Here is a 26,839-nt window from a genome sequence, read left to right as displayed (position 1 = left end):
ATGTAGTCGGTTGCTACAACTATCCAGCGCTTCCCAAACGATGACATAGGAAATGGTCCTAGCAAATCCATTCCGACTTGCTCAAATGGGACTTTCGGTGGCTCTATCGGTTTCAAAAGACCTGCTGGTTTTAGCGGTGGTACTTTGCGTCTTTGGCATTCTCGACATGATCTTACGTAATGCTGTACTGAATCCATCAATTTTGGCCAGTAATATCTGCGGCGGATTTTTGCCAAAGTCCTACTAATGCCCAAGTGACCTGCCGATGGGTCATCATGACACGCTTCTAAAATTTCCGCTCGCAGTGATGATGGTATCAGCAGTAGGAACGTTTCACCGGTGTGTTGAAAGTTTCTCTTGTAGAGAACGTTGTTGCGGAGGACGTAGGAACGTAGTCCACGGACGAAAACTCGCGGTACTTCGACTTGCTGTCCCTCTAAGTATTGAATGACCAGAAGTAATTCTGGGTCCATTCGTTGATCATGAGCCATCTCCGACACATTCACAGCTCCAAGAAATGCGGAGTCTTGTTCATGCTCAGGAGACGAGTTCTGGATTGGTGCTCGTGACAAGCAGTCCGCGTCATTGTGCTTGTGGCCAGACTTGTAGACTACGGTGATGTCATATTCTTGTAGACGTAGGCTCTATCTAGCAAGCCTTCCGGAAGGATCCTTGAGGTTCGCAAGCCAGCACAATGAATGATGGTCACTGATGGCTCGGAATGGTCTACCGTATAAATATGGACGGAACCTACTGATGGCCCATATAACTGCGAGACATTCCTTTTCCGTAGCTGAATAATTATACTCAGCTTTCGACAGAGTGCGGCTTGCATAAGCAATAACTTTTTCTTCCCCGTTCTGCCATTCAACAAGAATAGCACCGAGGCCAACGTTGCTGGCGTCCGTATGAATGTCTGTTTTGGCATCTTCGTCAAAATGAGCAAGTATGGGGGGTGACTGCAAACGCCGTCGTAACTCAGAGAAGGCGTCTTCTTGCTCTTGGTGCCAGATGAATGGCACACCTTCCTTCGTAAGCCGTGTCAGTGGTTCCGCAATCTTGGAGAAATTTTCAACAAAGCGCCTATAGTAGGCACAAAGCCCCAGAAAACGTCGCATAGCTTTCTTGTCTCTTGGCCTTGGGAAATTTTCAACCGCAGTGATCTTATCCGGATCTGGGCGGACACCGTGAAAACTGACAATGTGCCCGAGGAACCGAAGCTCCCGGAACCCGAAGTGGCACTTTTCGGGTTTGATCGTAAGTGCAGCCATACGAATAGCGTCCAGTACCGTTCTCAATCTCTGTACATGCTGCTCGAACGTAGTGGAAAAAATTACTACGTCATCCAGATAGACAAGACATGACTGCCATTTGAGGCCGGAGAGCACAGTGTCCATCATCCTCTGGAAGGTAGCGGGAGCAGAACACAAACCAAATGGGAGTACTTTGAACTCGTAGAGTCCGTCGGGTGTCACAAACGCCGTCTTTTCCCGATCTCGTTCGTCGACTTGTATTTGCCAGTACCCGCTCTTTAGATCCAGCGATGAAAAAAAGTGAGCATTGCGCAGTTTATCCAACGTATCGTCGACTCGTGGGAGTGGGTACACGTCTCGCTTCGTGACGAGGTTGAGTTTTCTGTAATCAACACAGAACCGCATGGTGTTGTCCTTCTTCTTCACCAGTACTACCGGCGATGCCCATGGGCTTTTGGAGGGCTGTATGACATTGTCGTCGAGCATCTCCTGTACTTGCTTCTTTATCGCCTCCCTTTCTTTTGGAGCTACTCGGTATGGATGCTGACATACTGGTCTAACATGCCCTTCGATTACAATGCGGTGCTTTGCTACAGGCGTACGTCCGACTTTCGAAGAAGAGGAAAAACACTCTGCGAATTCCTTGATCAACTCCACAATCTGGTCTTTCTGCAGAGATGAAAGCTCTCGGTCAATATCTATTTTCTCGAGGACACTGTCCACTGTTAAGGGCGTTGTAGGTACTTTTTCCATGGTGCAAACATCTGAGACTTGTACATAGTCATGAAGTGATGCTATGGCTGCTCCCTTCGCCACATGCTGTACCTCGTTGGTAAAGTTAGTCAATAGCACATCAGTATATCCGTTCCGCAGGTTCACTAGACCTCTCGCCACGCGTATTCCCTTTGTGACGCGTATTCCCTTTGTGAGCAGCAGTTCGACATTTCCATCAGCTAGTCCGGCATATTCACGAAAAACGTCGCTTTTCACAGAAACTGTCACGCTGCTACGTGGCGGCACTGTCACACCTTCATCCACAATACGAAGAGACGAAACAATTGGTTGCTCCGCATGACACACGGCAACAGCGTTCTCTGTAGAGAAAGAAACTTGGAATTTCTGCAAGTCGATGATGGCACTGTTTGCTTGCAGAAAGTCCATGCCCAGAATTGCCTCACGGGAACATTCAGGGAGAACAATAAAACTGCAGACGTACACATGGCCTCTTATTCCCACTCTCGCTGTGCACAATCCTACGGGGCTGACTAAGTGCCCGCCGGCGGTGCGTATCTGCGGTCCGGTCCAATGAGTGAGCACTTTCTTCAGCTTCTTTGCGAGCATGCTACTTATTACTGAGTAATCTGCACCTGTGTCTATTAACGCTATGGTTTCGACGTCGTCTATTCTGACTTGTAGCTCGGATGTCACGTCACCATTACTGCGCTTGTCCGTCGTTGTGTCAGTGTCGTCGTCTGATCCGGTTAGCGATGGAGGGTTTTCAGTTTTTCGAAAATCAGCGGCCCTGCCTCCACAGGTCGCCGGTTCTAGTTTTCCCGTCGCGGGCTTGGTGAACGACGCCTCGGGAAAGTAGATGATGGTTGTGGACTCGGTGACCTATTGCGCATTGGTGCAATCGACCGCGATTCATGTCGCTGAGTGTTTGGATAGGCATAGCGCGAAGATAAATATTCTTCGATTTCGTAAGGGCGCTCACCGTTACGAGGGCAGGGCGCATTCACTGGAAAGCCACGTAGCCCGACCCGACGGTAGTGGCATGTCCGATAAAGATGACCTGCCTCCCCACAGTGGTAGCAGAGGGGCCGCCGGTCTGCCGTGCGCCATACATCACTTTTGCGGGGTCTTGCTTCTGGCATCGGCGCTGGAGTACTGCGAGGAAAGGTCGGTGGCATAACGGGAGCTTGTGCAAAGCTCGGGCGTCTCATGTCTTGCCGTACGACTTGCGCGTACGACAGCTGCGGCTGAGGTTCCGGTTGCGTGTAGTGTGGCACCTGAGGCTGCGGTTGAATAATTGCTTGCCGCACTTCACGCACAACGTCCGCGATTGAGGGCACCGCTGAAGGACTTTGAGGAAGTTGCAGTTTCTGGAGCTCCTCCTTAACAATAGCCCTCACCATTTTCCGGAGGACGTCAACGTTGGTGGGGAGGGTTGTTGACTCCGCCCTGACTGAAGAGACGCTGAAGTCTCTGTTGTACAGTCGCGCACGTTGTTGTAGTGTCCTTTCCATGGTCGTTGCCTCGGACCGGAACTCCGCCACAGTTCGCGGTGGATTACGCACCAGGCCTGCAAAAATTTCTTCCTTTACTCCGCGCATTAGGTGCCGCAACTTCTTCTCCTCGGCCATGTTTTGGTCGGCTCGGCGGAAGAGCCGTGACATGTCTTCTATGTACATGGCCACGCTCTCGTTATTCCGCTGGTTCCTCGCCTGAAGAGCAGCCTCTGCCTTCTCTTTGCGGTCCGTGTTCGGATAGGTTGCGATCAGCTCTCGTCGGAAGTCGTCCCATGACAGCAAGGACGCTTCGTGGTTCTCGAACCACGTACGTGCCGAATCTTGCAGGGCGACATAAACGTAACGAAGTTTTCGGGCTTCGTCCCAACTATTCAAACGTGCAACGAGCTCGAAGCCTTCGAGCCAGTCCTCGGCGTCTTCAAAGGTCTCACCGTGGAAGACCTCTGGTGTACGTGGCGAATCCACGATGAGGTGAGATGGAGATGGCATCGACTGGGTGGCCATCGCAGTGACGCTTGTGCTTGAGGTCTCGACAGGTCTTGATGAGTCAATTAGGGGGCCAAACTCGGGCTGCTCACCACGTAGTCGGCGACTCGTTCGTTGGTGCACAGGTGTCAATTCTGCTGGCTCCAATCTTCTGGGATCTGGGCTTCTCCTTGCCTGTGGTGGGCTTGGAATCATACCCAGCACGTCCACCAGATTGTTACGAATAAATATAGCACCTGGTACTATATAAACTCTTTATTTAGGGCGAACTTGTGCCCGTAAACTCGAAGCTAAAAATGGTCAGCCAAAAAATGTCTGTGCCCGCTGACTCTAACTTCGTCGGTCTCTTCTTCTGCCCCTCGAGTCTCGTGCCAGTCCCATGGCGTAGCATCGTGGCGCGTGCAGGACGGCGTTCCATGGTGCGGCTTTCTTGCTACTTGCTTGACGGCTTTTACGAACGCGAATTGTGGTACGCGTCTTCTGCGTTGGTCGAGCTGTGGCAATATATATTAAAATAGTAAGGGACCCAAAACAGACCCTTGAGGCACACCTGAGGTTACGGCAGTAGGAGGAGAGTTACATTCATTAGCAGTCACAAATTGCTCGCGGTTACGTAAGAAGCACTCAATCCATTTTAAGATGTGTGGGTGAAGATTTACTACGGACTTTGGTACAACGGACATTCGGATATAATTGACCAAAATGTGAGGCCAGCAAGGTGGTCAGGACTCCCTTAGAGTGTACTTTTCTACCACAGAAAGCGTAAATTCTACAACTTCTGACTTCAAAGATCGCATGGCATACTTTCGGAACGAGAATAGCGCCGCGGATATTAATGTACTGATTTAAAAATGAAAGATGCAGACCTCCGGTCTGTTATTGATTAATTGTGCTTTGTTATGGTGACGAACAATCATTGCGCAGCGCGCTTAGTTTTGTGTACTGGGGCCCTGACGCGCGAAATTGCTGATCGCGCTGCCATTGCTGTTCCGAGCTGTTGGTGCGCAGCGGGCTTGGCTGGGGTACGCTACTGATGCACAAGATGCCTATTCATGGTCTAGTGGCTGATATGATTCGTTGCTTGCAACAAAGCACATTACAGCTTTTTGGCTTTCGCATAACCTGTAGCACGGTGTTCTCGCCCGCCAAGTTCGGGGCGGAGTTAAGCCTTAAGCCCAGCCACGACTTCGAGCAGAAAGCGCGGTTGCGATGGGCAAGGCGGCACATGATGTTTCAAACTATGACAAGCTCGATCGCAAGTACAAAGATTTGTTTCGTGGTAGTCTTCATCACAAGGTTCGAATCACTGATAAACAAAACCTTCCCGCCAACGAGTCAACACTGCAGTCCGTTCGAGACGCACGTGTGCGATGTTCGCGATGAGTGTGGCGCGTGATCGTAATCTGATGACTTAACTTACGTTTCAATGCTGCCACTTTAACTAAGGCATTAGTTGTATCCTGAATTATCGTCGACCCGTAAACACAGAACAAGTGTGAAAACGTCGCTAAGCTGCACGATTTTAGAAAGCTGCGAACTCGCAACGCACAAGAAGCAGACGATGATATCCCGGAGGCGTATCCCGGAAAGAGCATTGGACCAGCGAGGCGTACTGGAGCAACATGTAAGAAGGAGCTAATCAGAGACCTCGAAATTAATTTCAGAAATGCGCTTTTTGAACATGGAATGCTCTTTAGAAATACCTTTAGGGCGAGTCCAAAATGGTGGTGTTGTGGCATCTCGAAGCTATAGAGACGATGCAACGAGACTATGCTGTTGAGCGTTAACGGCTGCAGTCCAAGATTTTTTGCAATGTTGATCCTTTTTCGCGCTGGCTACTTGTCGATTGCTTTAAATACGTCGAGCATTTCCTCAAGGGAGAGTGCTTTCCGCTTATGCGACGTCTTTAAGGCTTGACAAAGATTGCGTTGACAAGTTCAACGGTAACAAGCTCTGTGCACACAACAGTGGCTGAAGACGAGTCACACCGTGTGGCGTGCGGCAGTGGGACTGTCACGCACTTACGGCATTCCGTAGTGAAACTTCCGTTGTAAGCACAGTCATGATGGTGATAACACTTTTCACAAATGACCATATTGGGGCGGCCTCTCCAACTCGCCTGCAGCTTCTTGCAGTCTGTTTTGTAGCCAAGCCAGGCCAAGACTGTCAAATGTCAAATCAAAATGGTGGTTCCCGAGCGGGTTCAGCAGACAAGGTTGCGTTGCATCATGCAGGAATGTACTCACAGTTGCGATGCAACAGCGGGGTTTGCAATACATGGGATTCTATGAGAACTATGCCGGGACCACTGAACTACAGTTAAGGGGAGACATGGGTATGGGAGGCCGAAAAGTTTCCGAAAAAACGATTTTTTTGAAGTATTTTTTTTCATAATCATTCAGGTCTAAGGAAGCTGTTCCTAAAATATTATAGCCCTGTAATGCGTATTTGTCGAGTTATTGGGTCGCAAAGTCAGTTTGATGACCATTCTCGCTTCCGAAACCACCTCAAAAACGGTCGTATTCAACCCCACAGCGCGCGAGAACCGCACCAAGTAGCGCGGCCATTTTGGTCTCATTTTAAAAACTCATTTTTCTATTATCTGTTCCTAGCAGAAGAACGTTTTTCGTCTAGCAACAACGCAGATATCGCGCATAAATAAAAACTGAATACTCGCACATCATTGGTGCGTTTTTGTCACGTGGGGCAGTTCCCGGTTTCCTACTGGACGCGAAGGGATTCGTCTGCTAGACAGCGGCGTGCAGGCTGCCATTTTGCGTAGAGGCCTAACAACAGCTGTGCATTCGGTGCAATGGCAGGCGGTCATTGGAAGTTCTGGAGTGCTCATGCGTTGTTCGGAAAAAGGGGAAAACGGCGTCCGAGAGCCTGCATTTTATCACCAGCGAGACCTTCTGCCGCCGAGAACTCGGAAGAAGCAGGCTGTGCCAGCGCTATCACCGCCGCGGCACCCGCGATCGCGGAAGCGATAGTTGCGTCCCAAGATCACACGAGAGCTGTGCGCGTCGACACTCCCCTGGTTTTGGCGCTGAAAAAGTGGCCATCGAGTGTCGTGCGAACGATGTTCTGCAAGATCTTTCATCGAAGTTTGCCACAAAACGCAAGCGGTCTTTGTTTCGAGACTCGGATGGAGCCGCAACGCCTGGTACGCCGTTCACTGTCGTTAGCTTAGAGTTGGTCAACGAACTTCTTCAGTGTACGAAGTGCGGTGTGTGTGGCGGGCCTGGCAGAATCTCCAAGGAAGACTGCGAATATGGCATAGTCGCGAAACTTGTTTTCACATGTGACGAGTGCGGTAAACTGAAGACCGTATGGAGCTCGCCGAGAGCAGGGGAGGACACAGCGCACGGCCCCTTCGAAATTAACATGCTCGCGGTTCGCGCGGCAATGAGCACAGGAAACGGGCAAACTGCGCTCAATGATATTTTTTCCGCCCTAAATATTTCACGGAGAGGCCTGCACACCAAGACATACCAGGATTATGTGAAATTGAAAATGAACCCTGCCGCGCAGAAGGCTGCCGCGCGCGTTATTGACGACTGCGCGAGTACCGTGAAAACGGTGTATTCCGAACTCAACTATGGAAATCCTGGAAATATCGTTGTTTCCTTTGATGGGACTTGGCTGACCAGGGGCCACTCATCCCATATTTGTGTAGGGACCGTGACTGAACTATTCACGGGTTATGTGCTCGACTTCGTCGTCCTATCGAACTTTTGTTTGGGCTGCCAGCTTGGGCCGAAGGAGGACAACCCCAGGTATGCCGAGTGGCTAGCTGGTCACACTTGCCAAAAGAATACCTCCATTAAGCCAGGACAAATGGAGGTGGAAGCAGCACAAATTTTATTTGGCCGCTCATTGGAGAGACATGGGCTCCGCTACACAACCATGTTGTGTGATGGAGACAGCCGGGCCTTCAACAGTCTGCAGGAGGCACAGGTATATGGCTTCGTGCCAATAGAAAAAGAGGACTGTGTCAACCATGTGCATAAGCGCATGGGCACAGCACTTCGAAACCTCCTGCAAAAACAAAGAGCCGAAGAAAAGCCAAGCGTTGGCGGCAAGGGCAAACTGACAGGCGAGCTGGTCACAAAGCTTACGTCATATTATGGATAAGCTTTACAAAGCAACCAAGGAAGCATTGAGGCCATGAATAATGCTGTCTGGGCAACCTTTTATCACGTAGCATCTACTGATGCAAGCCCTCAGCACTCTCACTGCCCAACTGGTGAAGAGTCATGGTGCAAGTACAACAAGGCTGTTGCCAAGCAGGAGACTCCTCCGAATCATCGCTACAACCTGCCGGAGTATGTCGTTGATGCCTTGCGGCCTATTTACACGCACCTCTCTGACAAGAAATTGCTGGAGCGTTGTCAGCGAGGCAAAACACAGAACCCAAACGAGAGCCTGCACTCCGTCATCTGGTCGCTTGTGTCCAAAAACACACGCATCGCTTTTCACCGTTGAAGCTGCTGTGGCCGAAGCTGTCGCAAGGTTCAACGCTGGCAAAGGGAGAGCAGATGCCGCCATATTGAAGGAGCTGCACCTGCAGCAGAGTGTTGTGGCCACTGAAAGATGCTCAGAAAAGGACAGTCGCCGACTAGTGGCATCGGAGAAAAAGCATGAGCATGCTGAAAACTTCAAGCATGCCATGAAAAGAAAGCGCACCAAGGAGAATGATGATGACTACATTCCTGGTGGCTTTTAACATGGTTAATACACCGATTCACACCTTTTCTTGTTAAATATAAGTGCTCAACATGTTCCTTAACTTCTTTTCTCGTTTTCTCAAAACATTTTTCATCACACCCTAAGCCATTGCCCACAGTATCTTTTGATGTAGCAGTCGGATTTTGATAATTCTTGCAGCATTTGAAAGCTTATACATTGATTAGTGCAAGGAAACAAAAAAAATGTAATATTTTTTTTACTATAGTGATTTAATTAGCAACAAACTTAAGCAACAGTTTCAGATTTCTAATAAGTATACTTGTTAAGGCCGTAACTCTGGTACCAATGAAGCTAAAAATAATATTATGGTTTTGTTGCACTCCTTGGCCTTCATGGAACGCTGTCATATCATATTTGTAGCAATATTTTATGAAGAAGATGTCAAAAGGCTGGGCAGAATGCAAGTTTATGTAACAGTCAATATTTAAAAAATCTAAAAGTGATAGCATAAAACTAATTGCATATTTGTTTTCAGCTGTGAAAAATACATACTGTATTAAAATTCAAGCTGGAAATACTGAAAATTGAAAAAAAAAATTTTTCAGACCAGTGTCTCCCCTTAAACCTGCTTATAATGAACCTCCATATAATGAATTCCTTGATATAACGAAGTTTTTCTATTCCCCGTTGTCGCTCCATAGAAGCACATGCATTTGCGACCTCTATGTAACAAAGTAGCAGCTGCGGTAGACAACCTTGATATAGCGAATTTTCCCCACGGACTATCTAGGAATTTTGTTCCGCATTTTGCCATTTTGGTATAAGCATGCATCTTCCGCAACTGCCCTACCGCCGCTGCCCGTCAGGCACACGGGCTGCGTCCGCGTGAGGCGCACCTGCACCCCACAAGCCGGCGTTGCCCCCGTTCTCTCGCATGCGCAAGGGTGCCCCCCCCCCCCCAATCCTATACAAAAAAAAAAAAAACTACTTTCGCGCGCTGGCAGTGCCACGCTTTTAGTTAGCGTCACATATGTGGGGCAGCACTGCATATGGAGGGTGCTTTACCGAATAGTTTTTCGTGGTATCCGTGTCTGTGTTCGTGTCGTTCGTTCTTCGTTTTCGACGCCGTGCGCGCATGCATAGTTTCACTGCACGTGCATGGTGTGTCCCCCGAGGATGTTCAGCTTTGCTTTTTTTTTATTGCGATAAGAATTATGTATATGGACAGTTTCGGCTTTTGCTGCCGCCTTGATTCACCGTATATGTATACGTACCTATTTATATGTATATGTGTGTATATATATATATATAGATAATATGAAAACTCAACAAAGAGAAAAAAAACCACCCGCGCTCAGCGCCCAGCTCATCACCATGCGCCAACGCGCACTTATCTTTCATGCGTACTTTGCCCCGTGAATGCGGAAGGGGGTGTTAGATGCTTGTGTGCTCGAATCTAACGCGCACCTTTTTTCCGGTTAGGCGAGTTCATAAATCGCATGCGCGTTAGAATCGAGTACGAAAAAAAAATGAATACAGTCATTCTATTGCCATCGGCATTTCCAAAATGGCCGCCCCCTACGTGCGTCAGCATGGCGCGTCGGCCATTTCAGCCTATGTGTTTCCCACGAGCAGCACTTTGTACGTGTGCTGAAGAGTTCGTCATCTTGTACTGCATTAGCATCGACGGCATGGAAGGGCCGACTTTAAAAACTCGACGATTGCACCACGATGCCGCTTTTAAAAGAAAAGTCATCGCGTGTGCCGAAACGGACGAAAATCGGGCCGTATCGCGGTCGTTCAGAGTTCCCGAAACGTGCGTGCGGGACTGGCGGAAACACAAGCAGAAGATTGTCGATGGAAAAGATTCAGGCAAAGGCTTCAGTGGACCAGAGCAGGGTCGGTTTCCGCAAATTGAAGAGCTGCTCCGCGAGTATGTGCTAGAGCAGTGAGCGGCATAGCGGCCACTGACGACAGAACTGTTCCAAGTGCAGGCTATGCAGTTAGCCTTAGTTAAAGGGCTAATGCGGAGCCAGTTTAAAGCGAGCAGGTGCTGGCTAACTAACTTTATGAAGAGGAAAGGCTTTTCCCTCCGAAGGCGAACGGGCATATGTGAAAAGTTGCCGGAGGAGTACAAAGAAAAGCTTCACGGTTTTCAGAGGTTCGTCCTAAACTTGCGGCACAACAACGGCTGCCTGCTTGGGCAAATCGGTAATGCCGATCAGACGCCTCTTTACTTCGACATGCCTGTCACCACAACCGTCAAGAAGAAGGGGGCGAAGCAAGTTCGCGTGCTGACATCGGGCCACGGTAAAACTAGAGTGACGGCAATGCTCCGTTGCACGTCAGATAGGCACAAGCTTCTCCTGTACCTCATATTTAAACGGAAGACGCTTCCGAAAGTAGTCGTTTTCCCGAGTGGTGTGATCGTGCGGGCCAACGAGAAAAATAGGTGCGCGTTGCAATCCATGTCTCACTTTTTTTTGCTTCGTCGTGGAAACCGGGTGTGCGTTACAATCGAGGGCGCGGTAGGATCAACTAAGTACGGTATTCTTCTGTGGGGAAAATCGAGCGCCTTCCTACGGAATGATTGTGTTTGGCGGGCGCACAAAAATCACTTCACTCTTTTCACACAGTCCCTTCGCTTTAAAACCGCATCGATACTCGCCGAGATAGCAAGAGCGCTAGGGTTGGCGACCACCCGTAAGATTCAAGTTTATTATTGCTACTCGATCGATTCCTTTAACGTAACAGCTGAAAAAAAAAAACGCAGCTGTGAGCAACATAACAGCGGTGTTCCACTGTATACAATATTCCAATACTCTCAAACAAGCACGAGGTGACGTGAAGACGGCGTTGCTTATGCACGACTTGCACGGGGCCTTTGAGGAACAACCCACGGTGCTTTCCCCATGGATGCACCTTTCACAACTTTGAAAACAGTACTAAACTACAGCAAGACCTCGACACAGTTGCGCTATGGTGCCAAGACTCATCAATGCCGTTAAATCTAACCAAATGCAAATCGATGTCATTTTCCCGTAAACGCACCACTGTTCATCATACCTACTTTATCAATTCGCTTCCTCTCGATTCGGCTTCGTCATACAAGTATCTCGGAGTGCACATGTACCCATCTCTTTCATTTGCACCGCACGTGCAGTCCATCTGCTCAGACGCTCTGCGTACGCTTGGTTTTCTGCGCCGTAACCTCAAATCAGCATCTCCTGACGTTAAAAAACTAGCATACTTAACATACGTACGGCCAAAGCTCGAATACGCATCGTTCATTTGGAATCCATCCCAGGTATACCTCGTTAGCGAACTAGAAGCAGTTCAAAACCGCGCTGCCCGCTTTATAACCTCACAGTACTCCAGAGAAATCAGCGTCACCGCCCTAAAACAATCAATTGAACTGCCATCACTCGCGTCGCGCCGCCTCATCTCGCGCCTATGCCTCCTCCACAGTTTCTTTTTCCGACCCAAAGCAAGACACGAACTTTTACAGCCCCCAAACAGAACTTCTTCCCGCATTAACCATTCAAACCCCATTGCACGAATCAACGGCCGTACATCCGCAATGAACGACTCCTTTTTCCCCCAAGCAATAACACTTTGGAATCGCCTTCCCGACACCATTGTTGCCACACCTGACCGCACATCATTCCGCGCAAAATTGGAATCCCGCTTTGATTCCACCCATTAACCCGTGGCTGTAAATATATTCTACCAAGGTACTGTATCTATAATTTGCTTGTGCCTAGTTGTTTGTACTCTAATTCCCAGCCAAAGCGTTTCTTTTGTGTGTTATTTGATTCATTTTTGTTGTCATTTTTGACCAAACTACCATATTAGAACTGTACTGTTTATAAGAATTTGTTCAACTTGAATTATACACACTCACAGCGTATTCTTTGCCCCCCCTTATGTAATGCCCTCGGGCCTTTAAGGATGCAATAAATGGATGCACCGTGAGAGACAGCCTTTCGCTCCAGTCGCCACACAGCCTCGCCACCAGGCGCCGCTGCTGGCGCTACTGCATCAACCATGATAATCTCCCGTGAGCACTACGCCACTAAAATCTCATGAGCACTGCACCACCTATCGCTCAGCAACTCTTACCCCTAAATACGGTTTATCTGCAAGTTATGTGTTCTCCATGAGGCACAAATGACTTCACACAGGGTGATAGCACTCCCACACACTTTCACAGCTGCGAGTGCAGCTGTGATGTACTCCAGTGGTTTTCTCTCTCGTGTTGGCATCATGGCAAAGGTACATACACAGACTTTTTCAATTCTGCGCGCAGTAATTTTCGCCGATAACTGCAGCGCGACCATCAAGACGAGCGGGTCACCGATCGATGGCCCCCTATCTCTGCTCCTCATGACTGGTGTCTCCCGGTGAGAGCGCGCCCTCCTCTTTTCTCTTAAGACTGACTCGGCACGGACGGGGGAACGAAAGCAGTGGCTGCAGGGAGCTCCTTCGTCAGCTTGACTCGACTGCGGCGCAGTTGTAGCATTTCGTCACCTGCTGTGTGAGTGCCCGACATCTGGCTGTGCAAGGAAGCAACTAGCCATCTGCTACTGTCTTCTTGGTCTGCCCTGCGAGACACTTGAGGACAACCTCTTTCCTACTAGCAGCAGCACCTGTCGCCACAATGTGCTTGCTCTTCTTTTCTCCTTCAACTGCTGAGACACGCGAAAAATTTTATTCATGCAGCAATTTTGTTGTGACGAAATTCGCCCCAGAATGCTGTCACATTTGACTATATACTTTATGAACATAAATTATTTTCCAAAGAAGGAACTGTTTTAGCTTCATTCGCACTTTTCTTTGAACATTACCGCCCTGATTCGACGTTTGCATTGAGTCAGCAGCTGATTTGCGGTGGCGTCATTGTGCACGGCAGTGCAATTGGGAATGACCTCAAATGTGTCTGTCATGTTCAGTGCAGAAGGCGGCTCTAATCTATCTTGTGCGTCACTCTCAACGTCCAACATCACATCATTGTGGCGAACCTCTTCCATTATTGCCTTGTCAATTAGATCTTCAAAATGAATAGCGTCCACATCAGCAGTAACGTATTCGTTGATGCTTGTGCCCAGTAACATATTTCTGGTGTGCCTCGTTAATGATTCGACCGGAAACTTGTCTACACCAATTTGCCCTTAGATGAACGAAGAAATATTCAGAGTTGTTAGACTAAGAGAACACTGGCTAACTAAAATGAATCCAAATAAGGGCAATGGTTATCATAAAGAATTGTACAGAAACAGGTGCAATCTATCGGTTATCAACGATGAGAAAATGAAGAAAGGAATATTACAGTAGCCTCATCACGAAAGCAAACGGTGACACAAAGGAAATTTCGCGTATAATAAAGGCGGTAGTAAATCCAGAGCCTCGACAACCTCTTTTACCAAATTTAGACGTCGTGGGTTGTAATGAACAAGAGCTAGCGGAACTTTTTAATGATTAATTTGTAACCATAGGAAAGCAGTCGGCAACAAGTACAAATGAAAAACATAACTCGCCATTCCCTGCTGTTCACTAGGATGCCTTCTTTCTTTGTGAAATTACTTAAGCTATAATTATTGCAGTTGTACGCCAGATGTCATCACACAAGGCCATGGGACATGATGGAGTACCACTTAAAATATTGAAGGACAATATCGAAACCTTAAGCACACCTCTAGTTGTTATTTTTAAGCTGTCCTTCATGAAAGACGTGTACCCCGAGCAGCTTAAATAGGCAGGGTGACACCAATCCACAAAGGTGAATTCTTTGACAAAAAAGCAAGTTACCACCCTATAACAATTCTATCATGTGTGAACACTTTTTTTGAGAAGCTTGTAGCCAAAGAAATGATGGACTTTATTACAAAATGCAATACCCTATCTCCGAATGAACATCGCTTTAGGAAAGAACACAGTACAGCTACTGCAGTAAGCTTTGTGGCAGAAACAGTAAACCAAGCATTAAACAATAACCAGTTCGTCCTCGGCATCTTCCTTGACATAAAAAAAGCTTTTGATTCGGTAGACTACAATATATTGCTAAATAAACTTGAACGCTATAGATTTAGAGGTATATCTTCATAGTTCTTTCGTAGTTATTTGTCTGAACGGACTCTGTATGTACAGATACTTGGTAACAAATCAAACTGGAAGCTCGTCGAAACTGGTGTGCCGCAAGGTTCAGTACTTTGGACAGATTTTGTTACCCCTCTTCATTAATGATTATCCTCTTTTCTTAATCCATATGCAAGCATCTCTGTATGCAGATGACACTGCTTTACTCATAGCATGTCACTCTTTTCAGGAAGCTGAATCACTAGCCAATAAAGAGCTACAAATGACTTCTCAGTGGTTAAAAACAACAACTTATTACTAAATACAAAAAAAACCGAGTACATAGTTTTCTCCTGTAACTAAAGAAATGATATCTCAAACGCATGGTCTATTCACCGGGGAAACTCCCATTGATAAAGTGAACGCGTATACTTACCTTGGTGTAACATTAGACCATTCATTTCACTGGACATCTCATATAGACAATTTATGCAGAAAACTAAGCTTTGGATGCTTTACATTATTTAAGGCTAGAAAAATATTTTAGCGCTCATATACTCTGTATTTTATACTGCAACGTGTTTCACTTTCACCTAACTTATTGCATTGAATCATAGAGCTACACATATGCCTCATATTGCTCAATCATAACCATCTTACAAAAAAGAGCTGTACGAACAATTGCTTCAGCACCCGAGAATGCATCATCGGCTGAACTTTTCAGAATTCTGAACATAAGGCCTTTTTATATGGTTAGGCAATGCAAAAGTGCAATATTAGTATGCAAAATACTGAATAAGAATGTACCCTTTCACGCATGAATTTTAGTAAAATCCAGAGGTCACACTCGGCAGGCCAAAAAACAAAATCTTAATCTGCCAATAGTACACAATTTCTACGGCCATCAAACAATACCTTTTGTTGCTGCTAAGATTTGGAACAGTATCCCTACCCTAGTTAAACGTCTGCTAAATATGATTCAGTCACTCGGGAAACTCTTCCTATCGGAGAGTTACCAGTTGCCATGCTAATATTTTGGAAATATACGTACATGTTGCATTATTTCTGTTTTTCCCTACATTTCCACATATGATTTTGTATTGTGTGATTGAATTCTCTGCGTAAAGATTTTACTCGCTAATTAAACAAAATGCCTGGTCTATAAAGGATCCTTAAGGGGAGACGCTCCTCGAAAGCACTTTTTTTTTGTTATTCAACTTAGAGCTTCAGAAATTGGACCACTGATGCAGTTTTTCCTCCTGATTCCAAATCTGTAATCAGTTTTTACATAAGTGCAATAGTTTGGGAGTTGTGTTTCAAGTAATGGTGAAACTTGATAAGTTTTCCGGGAACTTTCGCGCATACTAAATGTTCATGCAGAGAGTTGTTCAATGGCTCCTTTTGCTCCCTATTAGCCATAGAGTGCCGATATCTAGCTAGAAATTGTGCTCCAACTTTGAAACTATGAAAAAAACATCTGTGTAGCAAAGTACCCTTTTTTTTCCACTCGACCACCATTAAATTTATTAATAGATATTTACAGCTGATAGGTTGTGCTGATTCAAGTAGATATCGGCACCCTACGCACTCTCCTCAATGTGTGTGCCAAATTTCGTCGTCGTATGACCATTCTAAGTGCCCGAAACACTTCCCGCAAAAAATGCAAATTGGCCAAAATTGCGAAATGAGAAAAACGCGTTTGAAAGTTTGAAAGTCTGTATTTACAAAAATGAAAAACGCAGTAGCACGAAACTTGTGCTGAACACATACACACATGTCCAGAGGGAATATCAGTTGTCTAAAACTCTCCAGCATCGTAGGTTTTCCCTTCCCGGCTGGTGCGGCAGGACTCTTCCACCCGGGCCCTCTTGGCTGCACTGCGACGGTGTGCCCTCGCCTCAGCGGTCTGACGCACATTCATCTTGTGCATGCGCATGCTGTCTCGGCGGTCGCTGAGGGTAACCAGGGCCTCCGAAGGAAGCACCCCAAGCTCTTCCAGCACCTTTTCAAAGCTCGCGTGGCCCCGGTTGAACCACAGGACTGCAATGGCTGTGGCTGTTTCCACAGCAGTCCGGGAAGCAAACCGGGTCTTTGGACACAGCAGCCATATTTTGCTGTTCAGGGACTCGGCCGCGTTCTGTGTCTTGCCGTTTTGGTGCAGTTACGTTTTGGTGCAGTTACCGAGCCCACGGTGCTGTCTCGCCATTGCCGCCGAATGTGTTTCCGTTATTCATTCCTTGTTGATGTTGTCAGGAGATGTGGAAACTAACCCTGGCCCTGGCGGAAACGATGCCGTGTTGACAGAACTTCAGAAAATAGCCGCAGGCCAATCCAAAGTAATTACTGAAGTACAGAGCCTCAAATCTCAGCTAATTACTACTGATAGAACATTAACGGATTTATGCAAACGGATGACCGACCTAGAAGCACACTACCAGGCCCTTATTCCTATCCGAGACGACATCGAAAAGATGCGGGCAGACACAAGCAGCATGTCTCGCAAGATCGAGGAGTTAGAAGACCGCCTAGATGACGCGGAAAATCGATCACGTCGAAACAATCTCGTCTTTTATGGCATCTCCGACCCTACTGACAGCGAGACATGGAACGATTCGGAAAAAATAATTATCGATTTCTGCCATAAGAATCTAGGAATAACCGTAGGACCTCATGACTTCGAAAGAGCTCATCGCCTTGGTCGTCATTCGTTCGGTAGAAATCGCCCCATAATCGTAAAATTCACATGTTACAAAACAAAGGACTCGATCCTATCAAATGGCCGGAAATTAAGAAATACTAACTTCAGCATTGGAGAGGACTTTTCGCTCTCCGTTCGACACGCGCGAAAACAATTAATAGCATTTGCCAAGGCTAAATCTGCTAAGTTCTCCTTGCGGTATAAAACCCTGCACATCGGTCCAAAACGTTATATTTTTGATAAGTTGTCTAGCACAGTTAAAGAAATCACATAGCAGTCACCCTGTCACCATGTACCTACAAACCGACAGCGCCCGGCACCTGCCAAACCACTCTCCTTTTCCGTGATATTTACTAACATCTGCAGTTTCCTTCCAAAGCGCGAACTCTTATCGAACATTGTTTTGTCATCCGGAAGCAATATACTGGTACTAACTGAAACTTGGCTCAACGATAACGTTTCGGACGCTGAAATTCTGACTGACTTACCCGAATTCCGCGTGTATCGTAGCGACCGAAAGTGTACTCGAGGGGGTGGTGTTCTGGTCGCAATTCACCAAGGTATATCATGTTCCGTTGTACACGTAACGTCCGACATTGAATCATTATGGCTCATTTGTCACGCTCCTCCCCTAACAGTACTTCTTGGCGTTTGTTATAGGCCACCGCATACTAATCCAGACTTCTGTAGGCACCTAAACAATAGCCTAAGGCAACTTGTTGCCACTTATCCCAATGCCCGCATCCTTCTCTTTGGCGACTTCAATTACCCGAACATCAAATGGCATAACCTAGGCATGTCCTCATTATCATGTCATGCAGAGGCTAAAAACTTCATTGACGTATGTTTAAATTTTAACCTGAGTCAGTTAGTCTCGGAACCAACACGCGTTACGCAAGAAACAGCAAACATCCTAGACCTAATACTAACTAACAGTCCTGAGAACCTTTCATCTATCAGTTATCTCCCAGAAATCAGCGACCATAAAATCATACATGCCCTATTTTCATTCAGTTCTGCTCCAAAGTACACATCCGCAAAAACAATATGCCTTTACGACCGGGGAAACTACGATGCAATAACTGAAGACCTTAACACCTTTTTTTCTGAGTACAAATCAGTGTTTCCCACTCGCACAGTACATGAAAACTGGTCAATATTCAAAAATAAATTAAGTGTGCTCACTAATATGTTCATTCCGAGGGTTACCTTTCATGCTAATCACAATAAGCCATGGTTTTCTGTACGTTTAAAACGGCTTGAAAATAAAAAGAAACGGCTCTTCCGTTCGGCCAAACGCCGTGACACGCAGAGTGACTGGGATAAATACTTCGAAGTGGAAAAATCATATCTATTTGAGATCCGGAACGCCAAGCATACATTTTATCACGATGACTTACCAAAGCTACTAACCAGCAACCCCAGCAAATTTTGGCAACTTTTAAATCCAAAGCAGACCCGCGACATCACACTGACTAACGACGCGCATGAACCAGTGACAGACCATGAATGTGGGGAAATATTTAACACCGCATTCGTATCTGTCTTCACTCAAGAACTTGACGCACCTTCACAATCACCATCAGTTAACATCGAAGCATTCATGCCAACTATCTCATTTTTCGAAGAAGGCATTGCATCCGTAATCGATAACATGAAGCATTCATCATCAGCCGGTATGGACTCAATTAATTCTAAGCTTCTGAAGAATGGTAAATCAATTTGTGCCGCCTATTTATCTTTGATTTTTTCACAGTCACTCGCATCAGGAATCATTCCAGATGACTGGAAAACGGGGAAGGTCGTTCCAGTGTACAAATCAGGTAACAGAGACTCACCCTTGAACTACCGCCCCATTTCATTAACTAGTGTACCCTGTAAAATCATGGAACACGTCATTTACTCTCAAATCGCAAGTTTTTTGGACTCATGTAATTTTTTTCATCGATCACAACATGGATTTCGTAAAGGTCACTCCTGCGAAACACAATTAGCGCTATTTCTTCACGACTTGCACACTAACCTAGACCGTAACATGCAGACTGATGTAAATTTTCTAGACTATGCGAAAGCGTTCGATAAAGTTCCTCACCGCCGCCTTTTGCTAAAACTTTCACACCTGCATCTAGACCCTAACATTCTTCGTTGGATTGAACAGTTTCTCACTAACCGTTCTCAGTCAGTCTTTGTTAATGGCCACCTATCTAACCCTCTCCCAGTCACATCAGGCGTTCCCCAAGGATCTGTACTCGGTCCCCTTCTTTTCCTAATATATATTAACGACTTGCCCGACCATGTATCCTGCAGCATCCGCATGTTCGCGGACGACTGTGCCATCTATCACACTATCAGTAACCAGCATGATCACGTGTATCTCCAAACCAACCTTAACAACGTGCTTAATTGGTGTAACACATGGTTAATGACCCTTAATCCTTCTAAATGTAAACTCGTGTCTTTTTCTCGTCGCCATAGCCCATATCGCTTCCACTATTCCATCGTTAACACCGCAATTGAATCAGTACCGTCTTATAAATATCTTGGAATAACCTTGTCTTATGATTTATCATGGCATACACACATCGCTAATGTTGTTTCAGCATCTAATAAAGCACTTGGTTTTCTCAAACGCCATCTCCGCCTAGCCCCCCCACATGTAAAATTACTTGCGTACAAATCTTTAATCAGACCGAAATTAGAATATGCATCTGCCATATGGAGCCCTCATCAAGCGTATTTAATCAAAGCATTAGAAGCGGTACAAAACCGTGCTGCCAGATTCATTCACTCATCTTACTCATACGATATCAGTATTTCATCTTTGAAAGCGAAATCTGGACTGCCACTCCTTTCTTTGCGCCGCCGCACTGCAACTCTCATGCTTTATCACAAGTTATTTCATTCTTCCCTCAATCAGCCACCTTATATAGTAGCCGCACCACGCATATCTCATCGAACCAGTCATTCATTTCAGGTTTCCCGCCCTTCTTCGCGCACCACTGCTTTTTCTGCCTCGTTCTTTTTTCGAGCAGCCACGGACTGGAACGGCCTCCCACGGGACATCGCCAACATCGCCTCATCATCTGCCTTTCAAGACCGTGTTATTGATCATCTTCAATACTAAAACAACTTTTACTGCTTATTGTTAATCTAAATAAAACCCCACCCCTTATGTAATGCCCCTCCTAGAAAGGGGGGCCTTTAAGGTAATAAACTGAACTGAACTGAACTGAACTTGCCGTGGAGGCACCGGGCAAGCAGCTTCGCATCTGTGAGACGCTTGTAGATTGGGAGGACTGCCAAACCCTGGGCCTTGGTCAGGAGGGGGGTGTGGCACGGTGCAGGCTGGCCCTGCGCCTCAGCACGTCGGTGCTTGCACCACGAGTCTGGGCCTGCAGGACAGAACTTGTGACTTCCAGCACCGTCTGTTGAGCACGAGTGCAAACATGAGGCCCATATGGCAGTGTACATCTTGTGGACATTTCCCCGATTGTTCACAATGGCCACCTGAAAGTAAGTTTGAAGCTTCTGGATGGTGGTCTCCTTCAGCTTCTCCCCTCGTGGAAGTGGCGTTGGCAGCTTCCGCAGGCCGGTGCCCAGACGTTTCGCCACGTGGTTGGTGCACTCCTCTTTTTCAATTGGAGTGTCAGGGTACACGTTGGCATCACAGACCCCGTTGTAGGCCTTGCTGTCTCCATCGCTTAGGAAGATGGTGAACCGCAGGGGTGTCTCATAGTCCACAGTCCTCTGCCAAATGCGCACTGCAGCTTCGGCCTCCATGGCATGCGAAGAACAGTCGCAATTCTTCTCACAAACGGGATGATGAAACGCCTGCCATGTTTCTTCATCGCCTCCCATGTCGTTATGCAAACTGCACGCCAGGCAGAAGTTGGAAAGCACTTCATAGTCCAGGCACAAACCAGTGTCCAAGGACACTACAGTTCCCACACCATTGTGGCTTTTGTGGCCTCTTTTTTGCCATGTGCCGTCAAACATGACTGGCACGTCACTGTTACCAGCCACCTCTTTGGTGACGCTGCGTGCCCTTTGCATGTTTTCACAGACAGCCTTCACTGCCGCACTGTGAATCTTTTTGCCGATAGCATGGAAGGTCTTATGGTGCATAGGGTTTGGCAATCCAACTACTGCACAAAATCGTGAAAGTTGCTCATGCCCGATACCGACGGCACGCGCTGCAAGCACCACTTTCAGGTTCACGGCAAAGGCGTCACGCGAACTCCCGCTGTCGTAGCTTCTGCTTGCACCGCGGCCGCCATCTGACGCGACCCGCTTCGACGAGTACGCGGACGAAAGGATGCTCTCCGAGCACTCCGCATTCTCGCAGTGTAGCTCCAGAAACGCCGAAAGGCCTTTCCGCTTTTTATTCGGTGCCCGAACTGCGAGTTTACTCTCGTGACAAACGGGGCATGCCGCGCCTGCGACGACGGCCGTCAATGCACCCAACTCGCACAGCACTACGCTTTCGGCACGATCGGCATTCGGCCTGACGTCGTTTTCGAATAACGCGATCTTTTTCTGCGATGCACTCACAAAATTCACTGCAGCGTTGATCTCGTCGTCGCAGTTGCCATGGTCGACGTTGCCGTGGTCGATGTTAGGCCTACCGGCCGCTGGCCCGTCGCGGACATTTTCGTTGGCGGTGGCTTTCTTGTACGTCCTCCGCCGCTTCCCTCTGAACTTGTTCTTACTTCTGTATTTCCGATGGTCGGCAACGGCCTTTTTCGGGCTTGCCATCGCACGAAAACAGCGAAAAATAACTCCGGAAAACAGTGAAGCGAACTACGGCAAGAAAACACGGGTGCTGTCAGCCAATGGCGGCCCTGCGTTAGTGGCGCGCGGTTTGAAACGGCGGGAAAAGACTGTTTTTGTTGCTTTTTTTTTAGATTTTTCGTGAACGTACGAGACTTCAAGAACCGGGATCGTGGAGAGTAAGGACAATTCTACACGAGCCAGCGGCCGCAGTATGGCGGACAGCTCTCTTCGCGGCCCCGCGAGCACGCGAACAGCAGCCCGTTTTGTGTAAATTTCGTGATGCCGCGCGTCACTGCCGCTCACTCAGACGCGTTTTTCACTGACTTCTGATGCTTATTTCGCTGTGATATTTTCAGATGTCAAAATATAATGTATAAAGATGATAAAGCAACAAAAAACAGAAAAGGTGAAATTTGGAAAAAAAACGCGACTTTTCGACCCGCGTCTCCCCTTAACTAGACATGTCAGCTACGTATTTGGATGTTTTTGCACAAATGTTCGTAAGCAATTTTATTGAAAAATGAAGCATTCTTCTTCTTCACGCCAAAAAAAAAAAAAGGAACTTGTGCTTTGTCGCCTTGATAGCACAGAGTCCGGCGCACGTAAGTGCACAAGCACAGATGACCAACATCGGCTTAACTACAGGCACTTAGGTTGATTTGGTTGCTTTGGTGTATGGCGTGATCAGGTGACCTAGATTAGTTACTGATTGGCTGTGGCTCTGGCTTAACAAAGCGGGGCTGCACTTTGTCACAAGGGGGCCAGGTGCATCGCCATCACCAACAAACACTCTCCTATCAGTTTGTTTACTACAAGTGGCACGATGGACTCACATTTTCAGTGAAGCAAGGCGTTGCGAATGTACAAAATGTTGTACTGTTAGCGATATTCTCACTTTATCATGAACAAGTTTTCAAGCCAAGCTTTACTAAACGGAAGTTTCGTTGAAGCGAAAACAAGCCTGAAAAGTCGTTTATTGGGGCGAGGACTTTTATGTGTTGACTTGCTAGCTGGAAAGCTGACGGGGAGTAAGAAATACTTCGTAGAAGTGTCGTTATATCATTCATTTCATTTCATTTTATTATACTGTCAGCCCAATTTGGGCTCTAACAGGGGTGGAAAAAACCAATATACATACGAAAAAAAATAGGTACTCCCTATACAACTTCTATTACACATAACAATGAATGACAAGAAATAGCCAAAGCACTCTGCTCCTGAGGACATAGAATAAGCAAAATATAAACTATACATCTTTATACACGACATCCCTTAGGCCCTTCAAGAAAGAAGGTACACATTCCGATAAGACAGTGGAATTCGGCAGCCTGTTCCAGTCACATGTACATGTTATGCCGGTGCCTTGACGTTTCCCCAGTTTTTATATACATATACTTCGATTTGTCTATTTTTACTTGTTTTTTAATGATTAAAAAGAGTAATTTAAGTCTTTCATACTCTGTCCTTTGTTCTAGTGGTTCAAGGTGGGCCAGCTTGCAAAGCTGAGTTGGGGAGTGGCAGCGCTGGTATTTGTTAAATATGAAACGTGACGCCAATCTTTGTATTCTATCTAGCTTAGTGCGATTACTTGTTGTGTACGGATCCCATACCACCTTTGCGTACTCCATAATTGGCAGTACGAGAGCCTTGTAAGCCAACCATTTGATTTCCGGGCTAGCATGGTGTAGATTTCTCCGAAGTCTCCACAATGCTTTGTTAGCCTTAGCACAAACGGAGTCTACATGCAAATTCCATTGTAGATCGGAAGTTATTAATAAACCCAAATATTTGTGTTGTTCTACTCTGCCATGCTCATGATCGTTTATAGAGTACGTCGTATTTAGAATCCGTTTTTTTCCTAGTAACGGTCATCGTTACTGTTTTTGCGGCGTTTAGATCCATCTGCCAAATGGTGCACCAGTTTTGTATTTTTTGGAGGTTTATATTTAGTTCTGATTGATCGGTAGGAGACCTGACTGTTTTATACATTACGCAATCGTCTGCAAAAAAACCTTATGGGGACCGTAATATCTTTAGGTAAATCGTTGACAACAATCAAAAACAGTAGTGGGCCCAAGACACTGCCTTGGGGAACTCCAGAAATAACATTGGCAAGGGCAGATTTTTTCGTGCTGACTTGAACATACTGCTTGCGATTGGAGAAATAGGAGGAAAACCACTGCGTTAGGTTTGGGTTTTTAAAGAGAGTGTTTATTTTTAACAACAGTTTGAGGTTTGAGTGTGTATTTTATGAAACAGAGCTTTGTGCTATACAAGTGTAATTTTTATTAGACTGCTACAACAATTGAGTAAACATTGGAACCACACTTGACATTAGCCCGCCATGACATCTGTGTCATGTGTTTATATATGTAATGTTTGTTCATTTGTAATGAAATTGGATAACCAGCACTGCTACCACGACTTAATTTGCGCCAACTTTACGCCTGCATAGTGTCTTTTTTCAAAGCACTTTCAAATCGTGGTATGACTCTGTGGTAGAGCACCCGACTGTCACGCAGAACACTTGAGTTTCATTCTTGCTGAGATCACACTCGAAGTGCCTGCAGTTCACTAAGAAATGCTTTGCATTTAAAAGGGCTCAAAGACATGAGATGTGCATGCCGTCACTTCATTTCCTTGTGCCATTCCTTCCTGCTTAGTAAAGTAGGTGACTGGGCTAGTTGGTTGTGCATATTAACGTTAATAGTGTGAAAAAAGGCACGGAAATTGACCGGACACAGACGGGACAAGCGCTGTTCCGTCCGTTTCCTGTCTGTGCCCGTGTTTTTTTTTTTTTTTTTTTTCACTGTTATCTCTGATTAGCTTTCAGCATACAAAAAATCTCTTCAACTCTGCTCTTACCTCATGTATTCTAAAAAGCTTTTGTTGTGATCAATTCGTGAGGCAATATACTTCAATGAAGCCATTTTATGGTTACTTTGAGTAATGTTGCAGGGCCCATTTTAGACAACCTGTAAATCACATTGTGCTTCCATTAGCCAGTGGCTACCTGTACTTAGAGCTTCCGTTTTAGGCATGATATCGCATGTAGATGGGCTTGTAATGAGCATAGTTGTAAAGTAGGAATTATTCCGTTGGTTTGTAATGAACATAGATGTAAAGTAAGTATCTATCTCTAGGCTGCGACAACAGTGTTATCTCTGTGTTTGTATCCATGGTTGTTCAGACCCCCTCCCGGAATGGCGATCAAGTCCCCGCCACCGAAAAAGCCGCTGCTAGCAGGGGGGAGCCAGTTTTACTGCGAGCCCTGCCACTCGTCGCTGACCTCTAAGCAGCAGCTGCAGTCCCACCTGCAGGGGGCTAAACACAAGGCACGGGTGGGTGGCATAACCACTGCTGTCACGGCACAGGTGGTGACGGCGAACGCTGCCGCAGCTCTGGCTGCGGCCACGGCTAAAGGCTCTGTGGCAGGAGGCCGGCTCTCCAAGCTACCACAGCCGTACGTGGCTTTCGTGCCTGGGCCAACCATGGCATGTGGTGAGCAATATTCTCGGACTTGGCGCCTGTTGATGCTTTTTCGGTCCTTTTTGCGTGCAACAAGCTGGCTAGTCAGGCTAGGCGGTACATATTCATGCTTAAAAATTGCCTCGAACTGTACCAATGACATAGACAATAGAAGCACTGTCATGTCCTCTTGAATCGTCTGTGTCTTTGATGCGCTTCAAAGTAACTTTAAAACATGAACCTCTTTTAGATGCGAAGGTAAATATAGCAAGATAATATATTTGCTGCTTATTCATAATTTGGTGCTAAAGAAGATGTGTACTTAACGAGGGCCGTGGCATTTGTTTGGCACCTCACTATGTCCCATTGCAAATTTCATCATGCAATGAATGAAAGTAGCAACGTGCTGTGTAGGCAGCATCACTAGAAAATAGCTTTTTAAATATAGTACCGACCACTTATAATGTAACTGTTTACAGTGCAAGACTGGTTACAATGCAGTCTTTTTAGACTCATTTACTTTGAACCCCACATATACTCATACCGCTTATAGTGGGTTCCTCAAGATGAAAGGCCAGTTACAATGCAGTCGTTGGAAAATCTTTCTGACAAAGCAGTGGGGAGTGCACTGCTCAAAGAAGGTCCGATGAAATCGTTGTTATGAAGGAGGAGGGGAGTTGGAGTGAATAAACGAGTGCTGGAGGGAGTTTCTGTCTATGCACATAGTTTCTGTCTTATGCCCATTGTTAAGGTGGTCTGAAACAGTCTGTGAATTTATAAAATGCCACTTTTTTTTGTCAGTTCCTGTTATTCTTTTCCGTTGCATTTTTGTTGGCAATAGAGGTCATTGAACGCTCATTTTTTTTACATTTGCAAATTTAAATGGCTGTAAGCACTCGGCGTTGCATGCTTCAATTGTTGAGCCCTGCGGCTGCATTCTCAACACGTTTTGTGCTATTGCAGTCATTGATAAAGGTTGTTTTGGTTATAGCGCAGGACCACCTTTAGTGTGGATATTCGAGACTCCGGGAAATACGCTATAAACGGACTACATTACATAGCTTGTTTCAGGAGGAGACAGAAAAAAAAATGCCACTGACGTATATACTGCACTTTTAGCATTTTTTTCGGTAGTTGTGGCAAGGTAT

The 26,839-nt window shown here is 46.4% G+C and overlaps 1 protein-coding gene across 1 annotated transcript in view; it reads left to right on the top strand.

Annotated features, from left to right (window-relative positions):
* Window positions 1–26,839, top strand: part of LOC119177080 (uncharacterized) — an 83,677-nt gene that overhangs the window by 37,037 nt on the left and 19,801 nt on the right. The window contains exon 5 of the mRNA XM_037428466.2: window positions 25,414–25,724. Within this exon, the coding sequence (XP_037284363.2) occupies window positions 25,414–25,724 (311 nt within the window). The remainder of the gene's footprint in view (window positions 1–25,413; window positions 25,725–26,839) is intronic.

The sequence above is a fragment of the Rhipicephalus microplus genome, unplaced genomic scaffold (genome assembly GCF_043290135.1).
Source record: "Rhipicephalus microplus isolate Deutch F79 unplaced genomic scaffold, USDA_Rmic scaffold_94, whole genome shotgun sequence".
Taxonomy (NCBI): domain Eukaryota; kingdom Metazoa; phylum Arthropoda; class Arachnida; order Ixodida; family Ixodidae; genus Rhipicephalus; species Rhipicephalus microplus.
Note: the sequence above shows the minus strand (reverse complement) of the source record. Positions and strands in the feature narration are given on the sequence as shown.